Raw genomic sequence first — 25,525 nt, forward strand, 5'->3', positions numbered from 1 at the left:
TTTCTTCAAAACAATAATAACATAAGAAAATATATATCAGTGGCTTAAACTTAGATTATAACAACAGCAAACAAGAGATCCCAGAGGGATCTTGGTGCCCACCAAAGAATAATCTATATCTGACAAAGGAAAGATGGATCTTTTCTCTACTTTTTGAGAAATAGCGGTAACAAACTTCAACTATCAAAATCCAAGATGACTCCTTGGCGGCCATCTTGTTGATCAATCGGTCCCAAATCACAATATGCACAACTAGGGCCCTAGGGGAACCTACATGTGAAATTTGAGAAAGATCCATTCAATACTTTCTGAGAAATAGCGATAACAAACTTTGAATATAAAAATCAAAGATGGCTGCCTGGCAGCAATTTTGTTGACCGATCAGTCACGAATCACAATATGCACAACTAGGGCCCTAGGGGAACTTACATATGAATTTTGAGACAGATCCCTTCAGTACTTTCTGAGAAATAGCGATAACAAACTTTGAATAACAAAATCCAAGATGGCTGCCTGGTGGCCATCTTCTTCACCGATCGGTCCCAAAATGCAATATGCACGACTAGGTCCCTAGGGGAACCTACATATGAAATTTGAGACAGATCCCTTCAGTATTATCTGAGAAATAGCCATAACAAACTTTAACTATCGAAATCCAAGATGGCGGCCTGGCGGCCATCTTGTTCACCGATTGGTCCAAAAATGCAATATGCACAACAAGGGCCCTAAGGGAACCTACATATAAAATTTGAGAAAGATCCCTTCAGCACTTTTTGAGAAATGGGGATATCAAACCTTAACTATCAAAATCCAAGATGGCCGCCTGGCGGCCATCTTGTTTTTCCTATCAGCCTCAAAATCTGTATGGCACAAATAGAGACCAAGGGTAACCTCCATGTGAAGTTTGAACAAAATTCCTTCAGTAGTTCTCAAGAAATATCGATAACAAACTTCAACTGCCAAAATTAAAGATGGCTGCCTGGCGGCCATCTTGTTTTTCCGATCAGCTGCAAAATCTGTGTGGCACAACTAGGGACCAAGGGTACTCTCCATGTGAAGTTTGAACAAAATCCCTTCATTAGTTCTCAAGAAATATCGATAACAAACTTCAACTTCCAAAATCAAAGATGGCTGCCTGGCGGCCATCTTGTTTTTCTGATCAGCCTCAAAATCTGTATGGCACAACTAGGGACCAAGGGTAACCATCTATGTGAAGTTTGAACAAAATCCCTTCAGTAGTTCTCAAGAAATATCGATAACAAACTTCAACTGCCAAAATCAAAGATGGCTGCCTGGCGGCCATCTTGTTTTTCCGATCAGCCTCAAAATCTGTATGGTAACTAGGGACCAAGGGTAACCTCCATGTGAAGTTTGAACAAAATCCCTTCAGTAGTTCTCAAGAAATATCGATAACAAACTTCAACTGCCAAAATCAAAGATGGCTGCCTGGCGGCCAGCTTGTTTTTCCGATCAGCCTCAAAATCTGTATGGCACAACTAGGGACCAAGGGTAACATCTATGTGAAGTTTGAACAAAATCCCTTCATTAGTTCTCAAGAAATATCGATAACAAACTTCAACTTCCAAAATCAAAGATGGCTGCCTGGCGGCCATCTTGTTTTTCTGATCAGCCTCAAGGGGACCCTCCATGTGAAGTTTGAACAAAATCCCTGCAGCATTTTTAAGAAATAGTGATAACAAGCATTGTTTACGGCTGAACGACGGACGACGGACCACGGACGCAGGGCGATTTGAATAGCCCACCATCTGAATCTGATGATGGTGGGCTTAAAAAATGCAAGATTCTCTGCATAATCTATGTTAACAGTGAAGATTCATTTCACTGTGTTGCCATCTGGCGCAGTGATAGCCAACTGAAGTGCAGTAATTAGGACAACGGCAAAAAACATGAAAATTAATACTTAATCTATTTTTTTTACATTGTTCAGAAGGTTATGAAACGTGTACATGTAAATAGTATTAATGGTAAACTTATAACTTTAAATTGTGAAGTTACAAAATTATCAATCTTGTTTTACATTCCCATTTTAAAAATGAAAAGCTGTTTTGGAAAGGTAGTGGGTCTATATTGAATGTAATATTGAGCGATAGAGTGGTGTTACCGCTAGACTGTCCGTTCCATACAATGAGAAGTTAGATAATTATGAGATCTGCTGTTGTGTTCTGACTCATTTATCCTTATGACCTGATACCTATACAAAAAGCTTATAGCTTAACAAGATTATAACCTTTTCATGGTTAGCTGGAATGACGTCATTCTGAACGATGGGCGGTTTGTCCAACTTAATTTTGCAAAGAAAAGTAGAGTAAAATTACCAAGATAAGTCCAGTTTTCAGAGTAGACAGGTTCCGGATTATACAGGTTTTAGGTACTATAATTTATTAATAAATATGCCGGGATCACTCAATTTATTCGTTGTGGACAAGTTTCCGGTATGGACAGGATTCGGTTTAGACAGGACAGGTTACACTGTATATATTATATATCAAAATATTCTGCGCCTGTTTATACCTACGTAATTCTGTAATATATGTGACAATTTAATGGTAGTAAATTATTTTAGTATTTGTAACATGGAATTAAAGTGTCCTGCAATGTATACTGTATGTAGTTAGCCTTTTATATTTTAATTACATGTTATTCATTACATTAAAAACATGTGTAATCATTGTCACTTGTTGCTGTAACTACAGTATACCAATGTAGTATGTTTACACATGTATGTGACATAACAGCGCCACCTGCTGACACTGCAGAAATAAATCACTCATTGATCACAGTGTGACCAAGTTATCAGGCTGAGGCGACAAGCATGCTGATGTAGTGATCAACTGAAACCCTTCAAGACAGGATTAGTTCCTAGCCTCCAATAAATACAAACCCGTACAGTATATAAATATGCTACATTGACATATTACAGAGTTGTCTGCCCTTGTGGGTAGGTACTGATGGTTATGTCATATTTTATGAGTGTACTGTTATATTTTTCAGAGAAAACAAAATAACTTTCCCTCACACACAAAGTAATGAGGTCACAATCAATATATCTAAATGTTCCTGCAAGGACAGATAACTCTGTAATATGCAGAAGATAGGCTACAAACCCTTCCAGTATAGATACGCGATCTAGGACCACAGAGTTGGTGATTTTGACTTTGTCTCCTATTGTACAGTGCTTGCCAATAATAGATCTCTTTACTGATGTCTTCTCTCCAATCTGAGCCCCTTCTGCCACCAAACAATCTGATCCAACCTTAAAATATTACAGCATATTATGGTCAGTTCCACCCTTGTACCATTACAGCATATTATGGTCAGTTTCACCCTTGTAACATTAAAACATATCTATGGTCAGTTTCACCCTTGTACCATTACAGCATATTATGGTCAGTTCCACCCTTGTACCATTACAGCATATTATGGTCAGTTCCACCCTTGTAACATTATAACATATCTATGGTCAGTTCCACCCTTGTACCATTATAACATATTTATGGTCAGTTCCACCCTTGTACCATTACAGCATATGATGGTCAGTTCCACCCTTTTCACATTATACATATTAATGGTCAGTTCCACCCTTGTAACATTATACATTATTAATGGTCAGTTTCACACCCTTGTACCATTACAACATATTATGGTCAGTTCCACCCTTGTAACATTACAGCATATTATGGTCAGTTCCACCCTTGTACCATTACAGCATATTAATGGTCAGTTCCATCCCTGTAACATTACAAAATGTTCAACCTAACTAGCACTTTAAAGATGACCGCTGTGTGAGACACTTGTCTGTGATTACATACAAAAGACAATGTCAATAAGTCTCTAACAGGTCGTCAGGTGACCAATGTCAATTAAGTCTCTAACATGTGGTCAGGTGACCAATGTCAATAGGTCCCTAACATGTGGTCAGGTGACCAATGTCAATAAGTTTCTAACATGTGGTCGGGTGACCAATGTCAATAGGTCCATAACATGTGGTCAGGTGACCAATGTCAATAAGTCTCTAACATGTGGTCAGGTGACCAATGTCAATAGGTCCCTAACATGTGGTCGGGTTACCAATGTCAATAAGTCTCTAACATGTGGTCAGGTGACCAATGTCAATAAGTCTCTAACATGTGGTCAGGTGACCAATGTCAATAAGTCTCTAACAGGTGGTCAGGTGACCAAGTGTTGTCAATAAGTCTCTAAACAGGTGGTCAGGTGACCAATGTCAATAAGTCCCTAACATGTGGTCAGGTGACCAATGTCAATAAGTCTCTAACATGTGGTCAGGTGACCAATGTCAATAAGTCTCTAACATGTGGTCAGGTGACCAATGTCAATAAGTCCCTAACATGTGGTCAGGTGACCAATGTCAATAAGTCTCTAACATGTGGTCAGGTGACCAATGTCAATAAGTCCCTAACATGTGGTCAGGTGACCAATGTCAATAAGTATGTGGTCAGGTGACCAATGTCAATAAGTCTCTAACATGTGGTCAGGTGACCAATGTCAATAAGTCCCTAACATGTGGTCAGGTGACCAATGTCAATAAGTCCCTAACATGTGGTCAGGTGACCAATGTCAATAGGTCCCTAACATGTGGTCAGGGTGACCAATTCAATGTCAATAGGTCCCTAACATGTGGTCAGGTGACCAATGTCAATAGGTCCCTAACATGTGGTCGGGTGACCAATGTCAATAAGTCCCTAAAATGTGGTCAGGTGACCAATGTCAATAAGTCCTTAACATGTGGTCAGGTGACCAATGTCAATAAGTCCCTAAAATGTGGTCAGGTGACCAATGTAATTAGGTCTCTAAAGGTCTTCATAGTATGTGGTTGGGTGATCAGTCTTTATGAAAATGTAATCTTTAAATTGTAAATAAAGAATTTCAGAGGAAATATTCATTGGCTGTGGATAAATGAAATATGTCAAATTGTAGGAGATCTTTGTCCAGTACAATACAATGTATATGTAAAGGCAGTTAATAACAAAATCGAGTTATATGAACTACTAAGTTGATAAAGTACATATAAAGGCCATCCTTCAAACATATTATATGTCAACATTTCCTTGAAGTGTGAAAGGCCTATCCTTCAATACATACCTGGGACTTGCCCTTGATGGACGTTGATGGATGTGTGACAACAGTCTCTTTTTCACATGTTAAGTCTGCTAATACCCTAGGGATCTAAAACAGATAAATACAGGCAGATCAGTAATTATAATCTCCTAAGGATCAACAACAGATAAGAGAATGTCATGAAAACTAAGTGGGGAGGGGGAGAGCTAAATTTAGATATTTGGCATTAACCAACAGATATAGCATTGTTATAGAAACAAAGGGGATATCTAAATCTAGATATTTGGCGATAAACAACAGACAATGTTAAGATAAATGTTTGAATAATTATCTACAAATTTTAATTATATCATATAATAATAATAAGAGAATATTTCTATTAAGTACATTGGCCCTAAATGTATAATTTATCTTCATTTATTTGATTATTATTAAAATTAAGAAATAAATGAATATGTGTCTTAGCCTATCTAAACTATGTGAACAGTTAAATGTTTTTGATTATTAGACTCAATGTATGGTGTGACCATGTTGGACCCCTGTACAGCCTCATTACTCTGCCAGGAATTATCCGACCTACCTGTTTATTAGACTCAGTGTATGGTGTGATCATGTTAGACCCCTGTACAGCCTCACTACTCTGCCCTGAATTATCCGACCTACCTGTTTATTAGACTCAATGTATGGTTGTGACCATGTTGGACCCCTGTACAGCCTCATTACTCTGCCAGGAATTATCCGACGTACCTGTTTATTTGACTCATTGTATGGTGTGACCATGTTGGACCCCTGTACAGCCTCATTACTCTGCCAGGAATTATCCGACGTACCTGTTTATTTGACTCATTGTATGCTGTGACTGTATTGGCTTTCACACAGAAACCATCATTCTGTATGTATGCATAACATCGTATCGGGTTATGGTGAAAGCAATCCTCCATATCTCCTCTATGGTCTATCCAAGTGGACATCTCCCTTATTTTTTCTGTTATTTCATCGATTTTAGAAAAAGTAAATATATCTGCAGATAAAAAAAAACGGAAGTCAAATTTGAGGTTTTGTACAAAAAAAACCCATTAAAGTTGAATGTTGATCACAGTTATTCATATATACTAGAAAACATCCAACTACCTATAGGTTTGTACACAAATGTCCGATACACCAGGTATATGAAATATTCTACCATTTTTGGGCAAAGCTAGCCTAAAAAACACTGAAAAATTCCAGTTGAAATGTTGAAATTAAAACTCCATAATTATCAAATGTATATATATTAAAAGTCACAAAAATTATGAACAGGGCAATATAGGTCACAATGCAAAGGAGGATTTTTAAGCTACAGCGCATGTATGGTAATTGATTTCGGCTTAGACATGTTACCTGATCGAACATCTTCTGACACCACCGACATGTTGGTTTTCTCCATATCACCACTAGCTTTAGGTTTGGAGAACTGCTTTTTAACTAGGTATGGTATTAAATCTCCCTTGATCGATGATATCGCTTTACTGTCAAAGTAAGCATGACAAGAAATCACTCTAGTGTTTAATATGTAACTTTGTTTCTAAATGTTGTTTTATTTTATAAACTAGTATCATAGATAACCTTCTATTGTTTTCATTCTATTTTCTATCCAACACATATGTATCATATATCAATCTGGCTCATATTATAATATACCAGTTTACAGTTATATTAATTTTCTCCTTGTTCTCGTTTAATCCTTGACTTCACCACATCCCCAGTTATTTATTCACCTTTGCCCACAGCTGATGTCTACAAATGAGAAGATTTGCCCACAGCTGATGTCTAGAAATGAGAAGATTTGCCCACAGCTGATGTCTACATATGAGTAGATTTGCCCACAGCTGATGTCTACAAATGAGTAGATTTACCTACAGCTGATGTCTACAAATGAGTAGATTTACCCACAGCTGATGTCTACAAATGAGTAGATTTGCCAACAGCTGATGTCTACAAATGAGTAGATTTGCCCACAGCTGATGTCTACAAATGTGTAGATTTACCCACAGCTGATGTCTACAAATGAGTAGATTTACCCACAGCTAATGTCTACAAATGAGTAGATTTTCCCACAGCTGATGTCTACAAATGAGTAGATTTGCCAACAGCTGATGTCTACAAATGAGTAGATTTGCCCACAGCTGATGTCTACAAATGAGTAGATTTACCCACAGCTGATGTCTACAAATGAGTAAGTTTGACCACAGCTGATGTCTAGAAATGAGAAGATTTGCCAACAGCTGATGTCTACAAATGAGTAGATTTGCCCACAGCTGATGTCTACAAATGAGTAGATTTGCCCACAGCTAATGTCTACAAATGTGTAGATTTGCCAACAGATGATGTCTACAAATGAGTAGATTTAACCACAGCTGATGTCTACAAATGAGTAGATTTGCCCACAGCTGATGTTTACAAATGTGTAGATTTACCCACAGCTGATGTCTATAAATGAGTAGATTTGCCCACAGCTGATGTCTACAAATGAGTAGATTTGCCCACAGCTGATGTCTACAAATGAGTAGATTTGCCCACAGCTGATGTCTACAAATGAGTAGATTTGCCCACAGCTGATGTCTACAAATGAGTAGATTTGCCAACAGCTGATGTCTACAAATGAGTAGATTTGCCCACAGCTGATGTCTACAAATGAGTAGATTTGCCCACAGCTGATGTCTACAAATGAGTAGATTTGCCCACAGCTGATGTCTACAAATGAGTAGATTTGCCAACAGCTGATGTCTACAAATGAGTAGATTTGCCCACAGCTGATGTCTACAAATGTATAAGATTTACCTACAGCTGATGTCTACAAATGAGTAGATTTGCCCACAGCTGATGTCTACAAATGAGTAGATTTGCCAACAGCTGATGTCTACAAATGAGTAGATTTGCCCACAGCTGATGTCTACAAATGAGTAGATTTGCCCACAGCTGATGTCTACAAATGAGTAGATTTGCCCACAGCTGATGTCTACAAATGAGTAGATTTGCCCACAGCTGATGTCTACAAATGAGTAGATTTGCCCACAGCTGATGTCTACAAATGAGTAGATTTGCCAACAGCTGATGTCTACAAATGAGTAGATTTGCCCACAGCTGATGTCTACAAATGAGTAGATTTGCCCACAGCTGATGTCTACAAATGAGTAGATTTGCCCACAGCTGATATTGGTCTAAGTTGATAACCACAATATACCATAAATAAGCCACTCCTTTTACCACATGTGATGTCCAATTATATGCCCACAACTAAAGGATTCACTAAAACTGGTTTCACTCTCTATTATGGTTTATGTTTTCCCCTGATACCCTGGCTATGTAACAATAGGCAAAATGCTACAAGTACAATGTCCCATAACAATTGAGAATTACCTTGAATCCAGGAAATCCACCACCCACTTCTTCATGAGGTACATATGGCAGTCTGTCAGACCTGACTTGATGTTGATATAAGACTGTCTGGTGTTTAAACAGAAACAATATCAGTAATAACAATATCTACATGTCAGACATCAAGTAAAGTTATATCTCATCGAAACTATATACTGTAGTATGAAAAAGTAATATCTCATCTCAACTTTATAGTATTATAAAGTTATATTTCATATTTCAACTCTATAGTATGATGAAGTAATATCTCATACCTCAACTTTATAGTATGATAAAGTAATATATCTCATATCACAACTTTATAGTATGAAAAAGTCATTTCTCATCTACTTTTTAGTATGATAAAGTAATATATCATATCTCAGTTTTATAGTATGATAAAGTAATATCTTATCTCAAATTTATAGTATGATGAAGTAATATCTCATATCTCAACTTTATTGTATGATAAAGTAATATCTCATTTCACAACTTTACAGTATGAAAAAGTAATTTCTCATGTACTTTTTAGTATGATAAAGTAATATATCATATCTCAATTTTATAGTATGATAAAGTAATATCTCATCTCAACTTTATAGCATTATAAAGTAATATCTCACATCACAACTTTTATAGTATGATAAAGTAATATCTTATCTCAACTTTATAGTATGATAAAGTAATATCTCATATATCGACTTTATAGTACGATAAAGCAATATATCATCTACTTTGTAGTATAATAAAGTAATATCTCATCTCAACTTTATATTATAATAAAGTAATATCTCATATTTCAACTAAATAGTATGATAGCAATATCTCATCAAGAACCTTATAGTATGCACAACAATGGATGTCTAATTTGCCTTTTCAAAAGAAAGATTACAGTACTGTTACTTATTTTTAACATGTAGTGTTGTGATTACACATCTATATGTATACTCACCTTTTCAACATAGATTTTCTGAATTTTATATTTTCATCTAAATCAGCTTCTGATGCCATAAGTAAGACTCTATCACCTTGTTCATCAAAACCAATGAAATCTTTCTCTAGAAAATAAAAAATAATAAATATCTTATTAAAGGAACAATTCCGTCTAAGAGTGCATTAAAATATGCATACATATAGGAAACAAACAAGTTCTACAGAAATTTGGATAAATTGACATCACTGAACAATGTCTACTGCATGGTCACAGTGTCACTGTGTGTGAAATTTCCAATCTCGCTTTAACTGTCTGCCATTACAAACATGTATAAAGCACATATGTATAAAGGTCCCTGCTTAATAAGATCACTTTCTTTGGGTCCTTTAGGGCAAGTTTCAATGGATTTTGTCTCTATAGACATGTTTAATTGTGTTGCACTAATGTGTGAAGCTAATTGTTCACTTTTAATAAAATTCAATATTTCATTAAATATTAAATGCAACAATTGATTAAATGTGCATCAAACCCTTGTTGTTATAGTTAGTCGATATTGAATAACTATTGACAACTGAATTGAACTTAATTATAGTTCCTTCCTCACTGAAAATTAAATATATATATATATCAAGCCTTTATCATATAAGAGATCCTAGTAATGATAAAAACTGCATTCAAATGTGTAAAATGATTCCTTTGATAATTTATAGTATTTGTTCATCAGTTGAAATTCTACAAAAAGTGAAGTGTAATGATCAATTTGATACCGGATCGTTTCTTGGCCTTTGGTCCTGGTGTAGGGATATCTCTGTATTGAGAGGGAAGAGGAGATAACAACATCGTGACGGTAGAATCGTACTTTCTGTGGATGTTTGCAATCTGATGTATGGAGATATCGGTCACCAAGTCACAACCAACGATCAGCAAATCTCTCTAAAATCATATAAATATCACATGCAGATGACAAGTCACAAACAAAGATCAGCAAATCTCTCTAACATAACATAATATCAGTACCATATATAGGTGAACAATTCAAAGCTGTTGCAGTCTTGCAAACATACATATTAAAGTATGGAAATACATGTAAACCTTAGTACTTATTACAGATATAAGCATATACCATTTATCAACATATTTATTTTCTCTATCTCATTAAACTTTTTTTCGAGAGTATTTTCAGAGATAAATTGTCAGCAAATTTTAGCATATATAACAGAACTTTAAGAGGGCAGTGTATTAATGATATGCATCCATATTCACACATTGTATGTTTTACAACAATTTAAGTGAAAATTACAGGAAATACAACTATAAGTAACAAAAAAGTCAACAGTGCCAAAGTAGTAAGGGTCACGACCTACCTTGATTTTATCCTTTAAGTAACGAAGAGAGTCTGCAGTGCCCCAGTAGTTAGCGTCAGGAATGCTGACTATGTCTATCCTCAGTTTCACGCCCACCAGGGCTTTTCGGATTTCTGTAGCCTGGGAATCAAGTACCACAACAATAGCCTCTGAAAGTGAAGTTTGAAAAAGAACCAATACTGGTTAAGGATATATTCTAATATTGTCTATGAGTGAAACATTTTCACAATGTAAGTGATGATTAACCTGATATTGATTAGCGTGGCAATTCAATAAGAGATCTGTATGGCAATAGAGCAATGTGTTACTATTTTAGGTTAAACTTTTGCTTAAATCTACATTTCTCAAGGCACTCAGTGTCTTCTAGCTAGTAAAAGAAACCAGAGTCTAAGGAAAATGCACCTGAACATTATAAGGTGCTGGCCAAATAGAAAATGAGTTGTAATTATACAGTACATACCTTCGAAGCCAGCTTTCTCTAGCATATAAATAGGGTAGAGAATCATAGGTAAGTTGCCGATTGGCAGTAAGGCTTTAGGATATTTTGTGGAATTAAGATACGTCATCCTTGAGCCCCGTCCGGCAGCCATGATCACAGGCTGGAACTCCATGGTAGTGTCTGGCTTATACCTGGTAATATAAAGATTGATGCTTATGAAAATTGATTTAATAGCACTCAAACAACTATAATGTCTTCATTGTTATTTCAATCTTAATGAAATTTTGTACACATATGCATCATAGTATGACAAATACCCTATCTTCTGTTGTCATTAGGTTTTTTGATGTTACGATGTGTTGTCGGTATACCGTCACAGCATACCTGATCTATCGTTGGCCAGCTGTGAATTTCGGAATATTCAAATTGCTCTAAATACTTCATTTTTTGCACCAATCTTTATAAAACTTGCTAGAAATATTAATTTGGATGTACTGAACAACACATCCTGTGTTGTCATCCACTTTTCTGCATATTTAACATATATTTTTGTTGTGTCCGTTAGGTTGTAAAATTAACCATCCTAATCAGTGGGTAACTGTTACTTAAACAAGTTGGGGAAAACCACTATAACTTACATATTTTACGCAAACTAGCGTATTATACCCCAACTGGAGTACAGATTTGTTACTAAAATAGCCTAAATCAACTTTTGTTATACTTTTCAAAAAATCGCATTAATACGTGCAATTTACGAAAAGGAGAAGGTACGTTAGACTCGGATATGGCTGCAAAATGAATTCTCCAGTAAAGAACAACATATTTTGCCATATAACAGTTGAATACATTTGCTAACACAATACATGTACAATACATCCTGAAAATATCCTGCATGTGCCAATTATGTTCACTATGACGTCATCATCATGCAGTTTCCCACAATTTTTCACAAAAATCCTTGAAAAATCATACTTTTTGAGTGGTTTTCTCTAAAAATGAATGTGGCCGCCTTCGTGGAGCAGAAAGAGATTTTCACACGTTGTGTATCATGTATTTAAGCATATATCCATGCAAAATATAAAGTTGCTCTAAGGTGGCGGCCAAATCCATTTCAAGCCTTTTCTAATCTAAAGATGATGAATTTCTAGCAAAATTTGGCGAGAAGATGAAAGTCATCAATTTGATGACGTCATAGGTGGAGCACATCGTGTACATGGTTATAAAAAGTTATGTTTTGATGAATGGCAAGTATGAGAGTATTTATTGATGTGAAATTGATGTGGATCAGAATTAATATTTTTCGGCCTGAAAAATTAAGGCCAAATACTGGTCCTATCATATCTACTCCTTTGTGCCGTAATATTGCTTATTACTAATTATAAGGAACCTGATGCAACTTTTCTTAAAGTATTGCATCAATTTTCAATACTTTCTGATATGCAAATTGAATCTAATTTTTGCATTTGAGTACTGTTTCATGGTTAGATAAATGAGATTTGTTGAAATATTTGGGAAAGTTAATTTTAAGGCGTTTTTATTTATTTTAAGTAATAAATCCATACTCCAGTTGGGGTTTAATACTCCAGTTTGAGTAAAATACACAAGTTAGTGGTTTTCCCCGACCTGTTATAGGCAAGAATGGTACTCCAACAATGGTAGAGGTATAACACGACGAACCACTTTTTAATCATTACGTCGTGCCTAACAGCAGTCAGCAAAATAATGTCCGATAAGAAAACGTTTTTATCAGGTTGGGCATATGCATTTGGAGCCTAACAACAGTGTGACCAGCAAAGGTAAAACTAGAGTTAACTAGTGGGTTTGTATATCTCAAAAAGTGGTTCAGCTATAGACTATATACATACAAAAATGGTAAGCAACAGATCCGATATCTTCAGATTCTAGCTTCGTTCTTTTAGGGTAACAGATGCACCGACAGTCTGACGAAATTCCCTTTCACGTGGTTAAATACACGCTTAACGTTAACGGTACATTAACAACAAAACGTAGCGATGATTATGATTAAGTATAACAAATTAAAACCGGAAAACGTTGCGAATATTCCGGAATACTCAATATTTTAAAAATATTATCTATTTGTTTGTTTAGGGAATATGGAAATAAATTGATGGCAATGTGTGAGTCGTAATCAAATTAAAACACTTAGATAGTTTATTGTATCTTTATTGAAAAGGATCAAGCTCGAGAAAATTGACAAACTTTTTTTATCTAGATCTATTTGGTTCAACACTGAAATAAAGAAAATTCGTATCATCATTCATCGGATATTAAAAAAAATTAGTATATATCTACTGTCTAATCACCAATATCATGAAACATTTAAAATTATGAAAGGAACATTGTTTTTTTTTTTTTTTTTTTTTTATTTATTTTCCAAAAGTTACATGAATAACAATAATCATGTACACAAAAACGTTCATTCTCAAAGCATGTTATATCCCTGTGACGATATTATATTACGTATGTATATGTGTACCTTGAAAAGTGCCAATTCCTTTTTTTTAACTATAATAGTGAAAAAAGTATAGAGTCAGTATATATATAATAGAGTACTAAATCCACAGTGACTGAGCGTTTTCTTGGTTTCAAATTACTTCTTTGGACCACAGGGACATGAAAATACAGTTTATTTAAGGATTAACTTGAATAGATTTTTATGTTTTGGAGATATAACACAAAAATCTGAGTGTTCTCTAAATAAACCGCGAAGAAAGACCGTTTTCAAACGTTTTAGAGGTCAATATCAAATATCGGTAACAATCGTGATCATATTAATTATTTAATACAGCCTGACTGTAAATCTGCCAGGCATTCCATGGCGTCTAACTGAACATAGTCTGACCATTTTTGTTGTTTTTGATAAAAAAATTGGTTGTCATCAATAATCTTCACAACATTTTTGTAATTTATATAAATATATTATTCGAGCATATTCTTTGTAAAGTTAATGAATCCATTTTTCTTTTATGGAAAGATGTTTAAAAAGATACATGTACATGTAGGATTGAATCATTCTGAAAAAAAAAATAGAACTATGACTCAAAAAATCCATAAAAGTAAATAGAGTAGAGAACACACATTTGTTCACATTGTCAATACAATTCCATTCAGAAGTATATGTATTTCGGTTCATGTATTTCGCTTATCGACTATTCTTCAGGACATTTGTATGGATGCTGACTTGAGTTTAAAACAAATCGCAAGATGGCGAGTTGACCGCCACTGTCGACCCACCATCACGAGGACGTTCAGGGACATTTGTTTAAACATCTACTGACCGAGGAACCCAGCTGATGATGTGAATGTATACGCAATTTTTATATGTGAGGTTAAAATGCCTTTAAACAAGCCATCGTAAGTGTCTATCGGGTCCAAGTTTTGTTGCAATAAAAAAAAATAATAAAAAATACACACATGTATGTTTGATGCCATATACTATGGTGCGTGATAGAGTTTATAAGAATTGGAAAAAAAAAGAAATATTCTTTGACAATTGAACCCCGGTCCCCTGGATATGAATTTAAAAACATACCACTCCACCACATTTTTCACTACTACTGGTGTAATATTATAAATATAATTGAAGTTACAAGTATTAATATAGCTTCCCAAAAAGCTAAGTGGGCTACGCGGAAGCTTTAAAAACCATTTGGTTGTAAAGAATATGGAAATTAAACAATGATATGATAATATTGCTTAGCAATTTCAAATATTGGAAATGAAGTAAACCACGATCCAAGGGGGATTTACACCATAATGATACAAACCACGCGCTCTTTGCAGTCAAACGTAGTAAAACAAGTCACGTGTTTATACCTCATTAATTCACGTTATTGGTCGAAATAAATATTGAATTGTATAATGGGTAACTAGTGATGACATGAGTGTGTGTAAACTCCAAATACAGTGATTTCTCTGACCTGGTATTTGATATCTATATAACTTGGCCTTTTGCAAAGATCTTATTTTCTCTGTGTTACTTGTACAATGTATCTGTTCTGAAACCTACATCTCATCCTCGATACTCCAGGGGTTCCGATCACTTACGATCTCTACACCCCTGGAGTATCTCGTAGTAAAACTGGAGGCAACAGAACAGAACAGGTAATTTAGTCCTTTGATGTACATCAAAAGAGCCGTATAACGGTACACTGTGGTTGACTGTGTGGCTTTGAAGTTGGGCGTCGCTCTCTCTGTAGTCTTCAAAGGAAATCTTTGCAGGTCTGTGATTGGTTCAGATCTGTTCACCTGAGCTGCCTTCATTTTTACCATGACATAGTCCAGGGGTGTAGAGATCGTAAGTGATTGGAACCCTGGAGTATCGAGGATGCCTACATCTGGGCCCGGCACCATAAAACTTTCTCGGACAATTTTTCACTCAAGCCTATGGAAAATCATACACTTGAGTAAAAAAATCTGTCAGGAATAGTTTTATGGTGCCGGGCCTTGGTAATTATATATATAAATATAAATTTAGAATTCTACGAATTAAGCCGGGAATAGCCGATCTTTGCTGATCCTAGATTAGACGGTTAGACCTATTGAATTGGTAAATTCGCACATGGTGATGATATCATTTATACACATACATGTAAAACGTGGAAATGACGGTTTTATAACTCATTTCAGTCCATTATTTATAGTATAACAGTACATATGTGCAATTCAAAATGATATGCACGCAATATTAATAACATTTTGGAGTCAAAATATTTTCAAATAAATCATTTTCCGAAAAAAATGGCAGACAAACTATCACTATATTTGGAAGTAAACACACAATCACGTGATCACCCATGTACAATACTCTATATTTCGGCCAATGGCATGAATGAGGTATACGCACGTGACTTGTTTCATTACGTTTTTACTACAGGTGATATTCCCCTAGACTTAGGCCTTCGGCCTCGGGATTATCACCTTTCACAGGTTTAACAATTCCTCGTATTTACCTACAAAAAGTCAATATTTTTATAATATTGAATCAAGAGACGTCATTGGGAACAACTGGTTATGGAAAATCCCTTATATATGAAATGTTGCCTTTATTATGGAAGCTTAAACACGATATTAACACATTGATAATTGTAATTGTTCCTTTAAATGTGGTGATGAAGCAAACAAATATTAAAACTAGGAACTACAGCCATATGACTAAGCAAAGCCTTAGCTACTAGTTGTGATAAAAAAAATTAGGTAATTGAAAATTTCAAAACTGGAAAATATCAGTACTTGTTTTCACATCCAGAAAACATCCTGAACAATGGAAACTTGAACAAGCAAAAAATAGACAACAACGAAAGGAAAATAATTGTTGATGATGGGGTTCACTGCTTGCTGATTTTAGACCTAATTTTAAACATAATGTAAATTTAAGGTGTGTGCTTCCCTCTGCACGTGTTTTGGCATTGAGTGAGTGTTTCATTATCCACGAAATGTCACAACAGGACGCGGAAAAGTTATTACTGATGAAAAGCTTACATACTGTGCAATGCTCGCCAGAAAGAGAGAACATATCCCTAATTGTATGTAAACTTTCATTAAGAAGTCAGAACCTAACAATGAAAGACACATAAGAATATGTTCTAAAGCCGATGTTTCAACAACTTAGGGTGAAAATATTATGAATATCCTTTGACCATTATATACTTTGGTGGAAATATCAATTGGGTTGGCCATGCGTATGAAGTAGCTACCTTTGTCTTGAAAGATGATATCTAGTATGAATTTGGTTCTCCTTGTGTTGCCATGTATCACTATGCCATGGAAGGCAGCACAAATGTGGTGAGTATTTACAAATGTACACATATGTATATCAAAGTGGTAGGTTTGCTGTGATCTAGTATTACTATTAGAGAGATAGAAAATAACACATGTATTGAATCCAAATTTTGACATTATCATGTCATATATCTTTTTTGACATTTTCATGTCATATATCTTAATATTCTGGTACAGAGTAATCGCTTTTAAATGTAAGTAGAATAACTGCAATCTGATTAAAATACTGATCACCATTATACACTACGTTATGGAGATCTAACGGCCACCCGAGATAGGCCATGTAGTGTATAATAGTGATCTGTATTTTAATCAGATTGTATAACTGAACCCTATTTCAAATCAAAATCATTGAGTGATAATTGTTGACAGACGAAGGGAAAAGACATACTAGCATAAAAGACTCCAAATCTATTGAAAATAATACTTGCTACAGTTGGCATGGGTATGGGTGTGGACTTGAGAAATGTGCGACAAATGATAAACATTGGTCCACCAAGTACTATTGAAGGTACATAATATATTTATATTAATGCAGAATATGTTTAAAATTCTAATATGATTATTATGGCATAAACAACAAATCCATAGTTAAGTGCTGCTGTGGCGCAGTGGCTGTGTTGTTAAGATGTCATTATATATTATATATGAATTATCACAAGCCCTCCACCCTTGGGTTGCAAGTTCGAATCCCATGTGGAGCTGGTACTGAACTCTGATCGGTGATTTTTCTCTGAGTACACCGGGGTTCCTCCGCCATCTAAACCTGGCATGTCCTTAGATGAACGTATCAAGCCGACTTTCATAATAATTTCTTTTCAGAATTATTTCAGCTTTACATGTTTAAACGAAAGTAAAAATGAAGTATGATAATGAACATACTGTATTTATGTACTGTTTATCATTTTTTCAGCACAGGTATTTAGCCTAATCAACTTTTGATCAACATGATTACATGAAATGGTTTCAAGTCCAGCAGGTCTTTGCAGATAAGATGTTCATCTTCGGTAGAATTTGGAACATTTTGTCTGTTATACCTGACAATGACATCCAGGGTGGAGGACAGGTAAATGCTGAACTTCTGACAGACATACTTTTGTAAGAATTGTTAGCACACATAGCTCTGAGCTGATCTTTAGTATGGCGTACTTGGTACTCCATTTCCAGGTCTGCAGGGATGTTGGAGTCTGCCCTGGGTATTCACAAACAGACCACACAGACTTTCATGGGCTATTTTCTCAGAAAGTGTTGCTCTCTGATGAAAAAAAATCTTAAAATTTAAAACGCATACTTTGACCTGTTATTGTGACCTCCGAAACCAGTATTAAGTCATTAAACAGGGTAACAACCTCTTCCTGCTTGGTACATGAATAATATCATGGAGCTCTTTTATCAGCAATCCTAGTTCAAGAATATTTTTTTCATACAAGTACTGTCAGATTCTTCACTTGGCAGAACTACGTGAGCGCGTTAGCGCTCCTCGGAAGATATGTAGATAGCTTCTGCTATTCAAAACCGCTATGAAAATTAGATAAAAAATACATTCAATCCCTATATATACACCTCTGCATTATGTTATAGCAAACCTGAAGGCGCTGTGTGCAACTACAGATGTGGCAGGAAGTTTTGGTCCTTTAATATACAGTAAAACAGTTAAACATGCTGTAGTGGCCACATTTTTATAAAGACAACCTGCTTAATAAAACAACTTTTCTAGGGTTCCCATCGACGAATTTCAACACAATTCAACCTGTGTATAAAGACCATCTGCTTAATAAGACCGCTTTTCCAGTCCTTTGTAGTGATCTTTATAGACAGGTTTGACCGTGCATCAAAAGAGTTGAATAACAGTATACACTGAATGGTTTCGAAGTTGATTGCCGTTCTCTGTAATTTTCAAACGAGGTACCTGTTAGGTTTTGATGAAGTGTTACCAGTTTAACTGACATAGTCCAGGGGTTGATATTTCGACGCTGATAGTAACTCCTAGAATATCAAGAATGATATACATGTCACGAGTATAATATAATCTTTAAAACGTTTTACTTTTTGCTTATCAAGACTCGCAAAAACAAAAACCTTTTCGACTTCGCTTTCATAAAAACTCATATCAAATGTATATGTTTTACCTAAGGCTAGTCTAACCTGATCTTAGTAATTAAGGATTTATTTTTATTTCAGGTGTCCAACATAAGCTTTCCAATCGAACTCACCTTCCTTCCTTCCATAGTGAAGCAAAATATTTTTTTCTTCTGTCCGTGTTGATTTTGTGAGCTGTATGAAGAATTACGAAATTTATAAAAACACATCTTTAGCTTAATTTGTAGTCTATAATGTTTTATGTTGAATCAGAGTGTTGCTATTGGTTATAGAGCAGATCATGGAGAATTTAAATCTAAAATTAAGGGTATGGGAATTATATAGACTGACAGAAGAATAATAACAATAGAACAATAACATCATATTGTAAGGATCATAACAAAACGCCTCTGTGTTTGCACTTTTATTGCCTAAAATATAAATATAAATATTACATTTTTTTAAATTTGATACACTATCTGAAAAAAGAGTCTCTAAAACCTCTCAAGATCAATAAGATATCAATAAATCGGTATATATCCAGTTGGACTCAGTATCAGCCTTGGGCGCTGCTTCATTTTCTTCGGAGTACATGTCCTTGATTTCTTTGCACTGACAGTATAGGTATGCAGTTATAGATGTTGGGAATTTACACATCTTTCAGTAGCTTGGAACACTTGCAATAGCTATGGTCAAATGCCTGCAACAAAAATATAGGTTCTATAATGTCAAAATACTTTTTGGGGTATGGGAAATTGCGGTCTTAATAATGAAACAATATAGCTTGTCAAAACAGGCCATCACTTAATCTGGAAACCTGTATATTCCAGCATAATTGTATAGTATTGGTTAACTTGTATAATCCAGAAACCTGGCTATACCAGCATAGTACAATTGTATGCTGATCAAATGCAGTGACATTCGGTTTAAATAAGTTACTTTGTATATATACTGTATGTGTAACTTCACTCATTAACATGTTACGCTGACTCATGATAACATTGTTTGTACATGTTAAATACTTTCTAAATCTTAGCATAAATCATGACCCCGTGCAATGTATCTCTTGACTGTTACGTTACACAAAAACGATCAAAATTGGGTTACTGGTAACCGTCAAAAGTGTAAAACGACAGCATGCTTCAGAGCTTATAAAGCCATCACATATTACAATTATCATACATGACATGCTAAAATAACGCATTTTCTTTCATACCTACACGTGTAATACTGGCTGGCCTAGGGCAATACACTCATGCCGCCTGAGGCTGTATTGCATGGCTATCCATGTCTCGTGACGTCAAGGCGTCAACAAAATTTCTATTTCCTCGGTAAAATTTAAAAAAAAATTCACGCACTTGATTGGTTTTAAAGATGCAAACAACGGATTTTTTGTTGAAAATATCACGTAAATTTTTATGTATGAAAAATTGACTTTCAGCCGTGGATTTCTTCGAATTTATTTCAAAATGGCGGGATATTATAGTTGTAAAATTGCAATAAAACGTCGAGGTATGAAAGAAAAATACTTTTTCATAAGTCGATATGAAGGATAGGGATATTCTACCCTCGGAATCACAAAATGTTGCAAAACCCTCGACAAGCCTCGGGTTTTACTACATTTTGTTACCCTCGGGTAGAATATCCCTATCCTTCATATCAATATATGAAAGAGTCTTATAGTACTGTTAGATAAGATGATGTGAAAAACATGTGTTTCCCTATGTTATTAATATAACACATGAAAAACACGTTTCTTTATCGTATTCCTATAACTGTGTACCGCTGTCCACCTCATTGTTTACGTTGATGCAGCTGGCCGCCATTATCGGGCATATGTACATGTAACCCATAATTCACCGCTAGAAATTATGGGTAGGCCCTCCAGGCTAATATCAAATTGCCTAAAAATGTCCCATTTCTACCCGTTTCTAAATCATTTAACCTACCAATATTTAATTAATAGTTTTCTGACTGTTCTTAATATCTTAGGCTAACCAGTTGTTCAAAGTGGCAAGATCTTCGAACTGACGGCAGAGCATAATGTTCATAGTGGTCATTTAAGTACATTTACATTTTTATTACATTATCTATAAACGCAATTATGTAATGTACAGGGGCGGATTCAGGTTTTGAGGTTAGAGGGGGCGTGTGACCAAGCAAATCAGGCGAGGGGTCTGGGGGCCGCCTAGGCCCCCAGAAGCTCTAGAATAAATGGTGCAAAATCCTGCATTCTGCGGATTTCATGAACACATTTTCCAGAAAATAATTGAAGCCATTTAATGATGTTTATTTATGGTTTTCGTGTCAAGTGTCATATTTTTCATTTGAAGTTTTGATTTAATTTTTTACGTACAGAATTGCAATATCAAAATCTTAATATTTATATGGACATAAAGCGAAGAAGGGTGGGAGTCTGGGGGCCGCCTAGGCCCCCAGAAGCCCTCGAATAAATGCTAATAAATCCTGCTTTCTGAGGACTTCATGTACACTTTTTCCAAAAAATAATTGAAGCCATGTAAAAATGTTCGTTTATTATTTTTGACGTCTAATGTCATATTTTGAATATAAAGTTACAGAATTGCACTGCCTAAAATCTAAATATTTATAGAGGCACTAAGCAAAGAAAAGGATGGGGGTCTGGGGGCCGCTTAGAACGAATATACGTACCCGGCCTACTATGCATTTACATATTATTTTTGTCCAAAACAAACATAAATACCATGCTTACTATCTACCGTGCCGCTCACAAAACGTCAAAATCACATTTTGTGAACTTGCCGTATAATTGTAGCTCTAAAGAAGACACCATTTTCAGTCTAAAATACTTTTGAGCTACAATATTGCAGCTAGGGGTCGCCTATTGAAGGTTTATATAGGACTAATAAAAATGTATGTGAACTTTTTAACGATATAAGCTTTTACTTTTATACATTATCTGTCAGATTAGATAATTTATTTTCACTAACATACACAATCTTCATAATTCGTGTATTGGACAATGAGAGAAAAGTAGGCTAGTGGTCTGTCTATGGCCAGACGCTGCCTGGAATTATTACTATCATCCTGTTTTCTAATAGGGAGCCTTTTGTCATGTGCATTAATTTTTTAACATCGTTTGTCCCATCTTATAACATTATCGGTAAGATATGTTTTTGTTGAAACAAAAAAGGAAGGCATCTGGCCATGGTGTGCACCCAGACCCCTAGAAGCTCTCATTTTCTGTCGCATTTGGTTCTCCATTTGGTTTGATTTTCCACTTTTTTCTTTACACACATTTTCTTAGGACAAATAAAAAGCTTCTAGAAGCATTCGACGTCAGTAGTAATCTTGTAACTGGCGTTTTGAAAGTACGCACACATTTGTGAATTGATAGTCGGATTTAATACAGGACTTTAATGCTGAATCAAAAATGTGTAATATGTCATTTACAACCTGGAGAACGAAGGGCATGGCATATAGTCAACCAGCGAAGACTCATGGCCAGCTACAATTCCTTATACCCACCCCCTCCCCCTTTTCTTTTATTTGCTAAGGATATCGAGATATAACCTGTCAATATTGAATATTAATGACAATAAATTATCTAATATATTGGGATTTTATCGGGTTTTTTTTAGGAAAATGTAAATACTTGAAGGGATTTACATTGTACCTTTTAAGCGATGGAGATAAAATCTTATGTTCATGCACCACAAAGTCGAATACATTTAGATTTTAAAATGATAACATCAAACGGTAAAGGTAGGAAATGGAGCTTTCTGTCTAATTCTCACTCTTTATCTAATTCCTTATTTTTTTCCCCTTTTCCTTTCTCCCTCTATTTTTTTCTTTCTTCCTTCTTTTCCTTCCCCCCCCCCTCTTTCTTTTCCCCTTCTTTTTCCCTTTTCTTTTTTTCTCTCTCTCCTATTTCAGGGGGGGGGGGGGCGTACCCCGGGTCCGCCCCCCCCCCCCCCTTGGATCCGCGCCTGATGTAGTATATTAAGAATATGTTAAACACCTGTTTAGTCTATAGTCTGTTTAGCCCGTTCAGTCCCTCCACACATTAAACTGTTCAGTAAATGTACAATGTGCACATATGCACTTACCAGATTTAGGCCTACATTTTGTAAATGATAATAGGTTATGGTACTTAGATAAGAATGACAAATTGTTCACCTCTTTTTTCTGAACTAATATTGTTTTAAAATTTATGAAAGTAACAAATAATATTTCTTTGGCACATGAAAGGCCTACATGAATTACATATACATCTGTATGTCCTCATATTTTACAGAATGGCTACAGGCACATCACAGTATTATTCGACTCGGAACCACTCCAGGAGCAAATTTTATGTTCAACATGTGTGCACAAGTTGAAATGAAAATTCTGTGATCAAAAACATTTTGGTATTCTCAACAATTTATTCATTATCATAATGGTGTAAAATTTCCCTGGACACGTGTCATACCCATAATGTGAAAGAAGACATATTTACCTGGTACAGTATATGTTATCAGATGAAACTCTATTATGTGAAATAAATGAATCAATAATACAGTATTGTGTTAGCTTCTTTCAAGTTGGATATAGATAAGGTACTGTGTAGGCCTGATATATATGTAAGAGGAGCAGACAAATACATGACAAGACAGGGGTTGCAATCTGGATTATCAAATTTACTGATAAACTACTGTACCTAATACTGATCCAGAACCATTACATGTGTATACGAACAATCTAGAATATATTTATTATTCCTTCCAATGAAGGCAATTTATGCTTCAAAATCACTGATATATAGTGCCTCTCATACACAAATGTACACATATTATAAGATACGTGGATATGAAGGATAGGGATATCTACCCGAGGGTCACAAAATGTTGTAAAACCCGAGGCTTATCGAGGGTTTTACAACATTTTGTGATCCCGAGGGTAGAATATTCCTATCCTTCATATCAACGTATGAAAGAGTATTTTTTCTCTCATACCTCGACGTTTTCTTGCAATTTTACTTCTATTAATTTCCGCCATTTTGAAATAAAATCGAAAAAAAAACCGCGAATGCAAGTCAAATCTCCATACATAAAAAATTGCGTGATATTTTCAACGCAGACCCCGTTGTTTTTATCTATTAAAGTAAATCCAGCTTAATTTCAAAAAGAAATTGTTAATATTGTGCCTAGAAAATAGTAATTTTGATGACGCTGTGACGTTACGAGGCTTTATTACTTGGGTAGCAATTTAAGCTTCAGGCGACATGGGGATATTGCCCTGGACAAAAAAAAAAAAAAAAGAAAAAAAAAACAAACAAAACATTCTTGCTAGCACTTTTGCTGTGTCATGATTGATGGCTCTTTATATATACCTGGTATATACTTGTTAGCTGTAAGGCGGAGTAAATTAAACATGTGTTAATTTTAAATTATTTATGTATACTAGTGAACTGGATACAGAAGCTGAAGCAGATATGAAATGGAAATAAAATGACTTATAACATATTTTACTACTTAAATTCAGTATTCGCATCATGTTTAAAATAGATATTTCTTATCTGGACATTTAAATAGTTATGGTAATATATCATTCATTATTCTTGTAAAAACAATAAAAATGGTAAATACATATAAGTGAAATATCAAAAAAAACTCTAAAAAGACATTTTCTTATTTATTAAATTAATGTATTCAACATACTAATGTAAGTATGTACAATAAATATGAATATTATAAGTGTGAAAAACTTTTATACATTTAATCCATGATTCTCAATTTATTCTATTTGTAGCTGAAAACCCATATAAATTTAGAAAAAAAAAATCAACTCTATACCATTGGTATATTTGAAGAATAGAAAAAATGTTTGGTGCTATGTTTGCAATGATTTGGATGCACTCCAAATGAATAACAATGTATTTGGTATATCGGACCAGGGAGATAACTCTGTCCTTTTTTATTTTCTCCTTTCTTTTCACCATTATTTCTAAGTTTCAACACTAACCTATTTTTTTAAATATTTGTTAGATTAGGTCTCTTTTAACATGTGATTAAATTGGAAAAGATGTAATTTACAACAATTTGGATACATTTTAGTTTTAAAAGCTTAAATAATGTATTTAAATCATGGAATAAATGATCAATCATACCCGGAAAAAATAAGAAACAAATGGCAACATATGCATTTTCAATTACAATTTTTTTTTTAATTTTGTCAATGACATAGTCATGATTCAATTTGAAGAAGGAAAAAAACTTATATGTATATTTTGTTTATCTTAATAATCATTCAAAAAGTATTAGAAAAACACAAGCACACCAAGATGTATTTTTTATTGGATTGTTTTGTTTGTCAATAACCCCTTTTTCAAAAAAGTTGTGAGAAAAACATGCATCTTTTTTAAAGATTTTTTGACCCTCAGTAGAATACATC

The 25,525-nt window shown here is 34.9% G+C and overlaps 1 protein-coding gene across 1 annotated transcript; it reads right to left on the reverse strand.

The window, feature by feature from the left end:
- Positions 1–1,765: 1,765 nt before the first annotated feature.
- Positions 1,766–13,231, reverse strand: LOC138325004 (translation initiation factor eIF2B subunit gamma-like). Its single transcript, XM_069270321.1, has 10 exons — positions 13,096–13,231; positions 11,252–11,421; positions 10,792–10,940; positions 10,195–10,360; positions 9,446–9,551; positions 8,497–8,583; positions 6,478–6,605; positions 5,928–6,118; positions 5,122–5,205; positions 1,766–3,274 (listed from the first exon to the last, which is right to left on the reverse strand). Exons 2-10 carry the CDS (start codon positions 11,400–11,402, stop codon positions 2,936–2,938), a joined length of 1,401 nt encoding a protein of 466 aa, XP_069126422.1. The 5' UTR covers positions 11,403–11,421; positions 13,096–13,231; the 3' UTR covers positions 1,766–2,935.
- Positions 13,232–25,525: the final 12,294 nt, after the last annotated feature.

Source organism: Argopecten irradians, chromosome 6 (assembly GCF_041381155.1).
Source record: "Argopecten irradians isolate NY chromosome 6, Ai_NY, whole genome shotgun sequence".
Taxonomy (NCBI): domain Eukaryota; kingdom Metazoa; phylum Mollusca; class Bivalvia; order Pectinida; family Pectinidae; genus Argopecten; species Argopecten irradians.

Coding starts and splice junctions, on each gene's coding strand:
- LOC138325004 (XM_069270321.1), bottom strand. CDS start 11,402: ATGGAGTTCCAGCCTGTGATCATGGCTGCCGGACGGGGCTCAAGGATG. Junction 8,584..9,445: donor AGAAAATCTATGTTGAAAAG/GTGAGTATACAT, acceptor TTTAAACACCAG/ACAGTCTTATATCAACATCA. Junction 6,606..8,496: donor GTGGATTTCCTGGATTCAAG/GTAATTCTCAAT, acceptor TTACTTTGACAG/TAAAGCGATATCATCGATCA.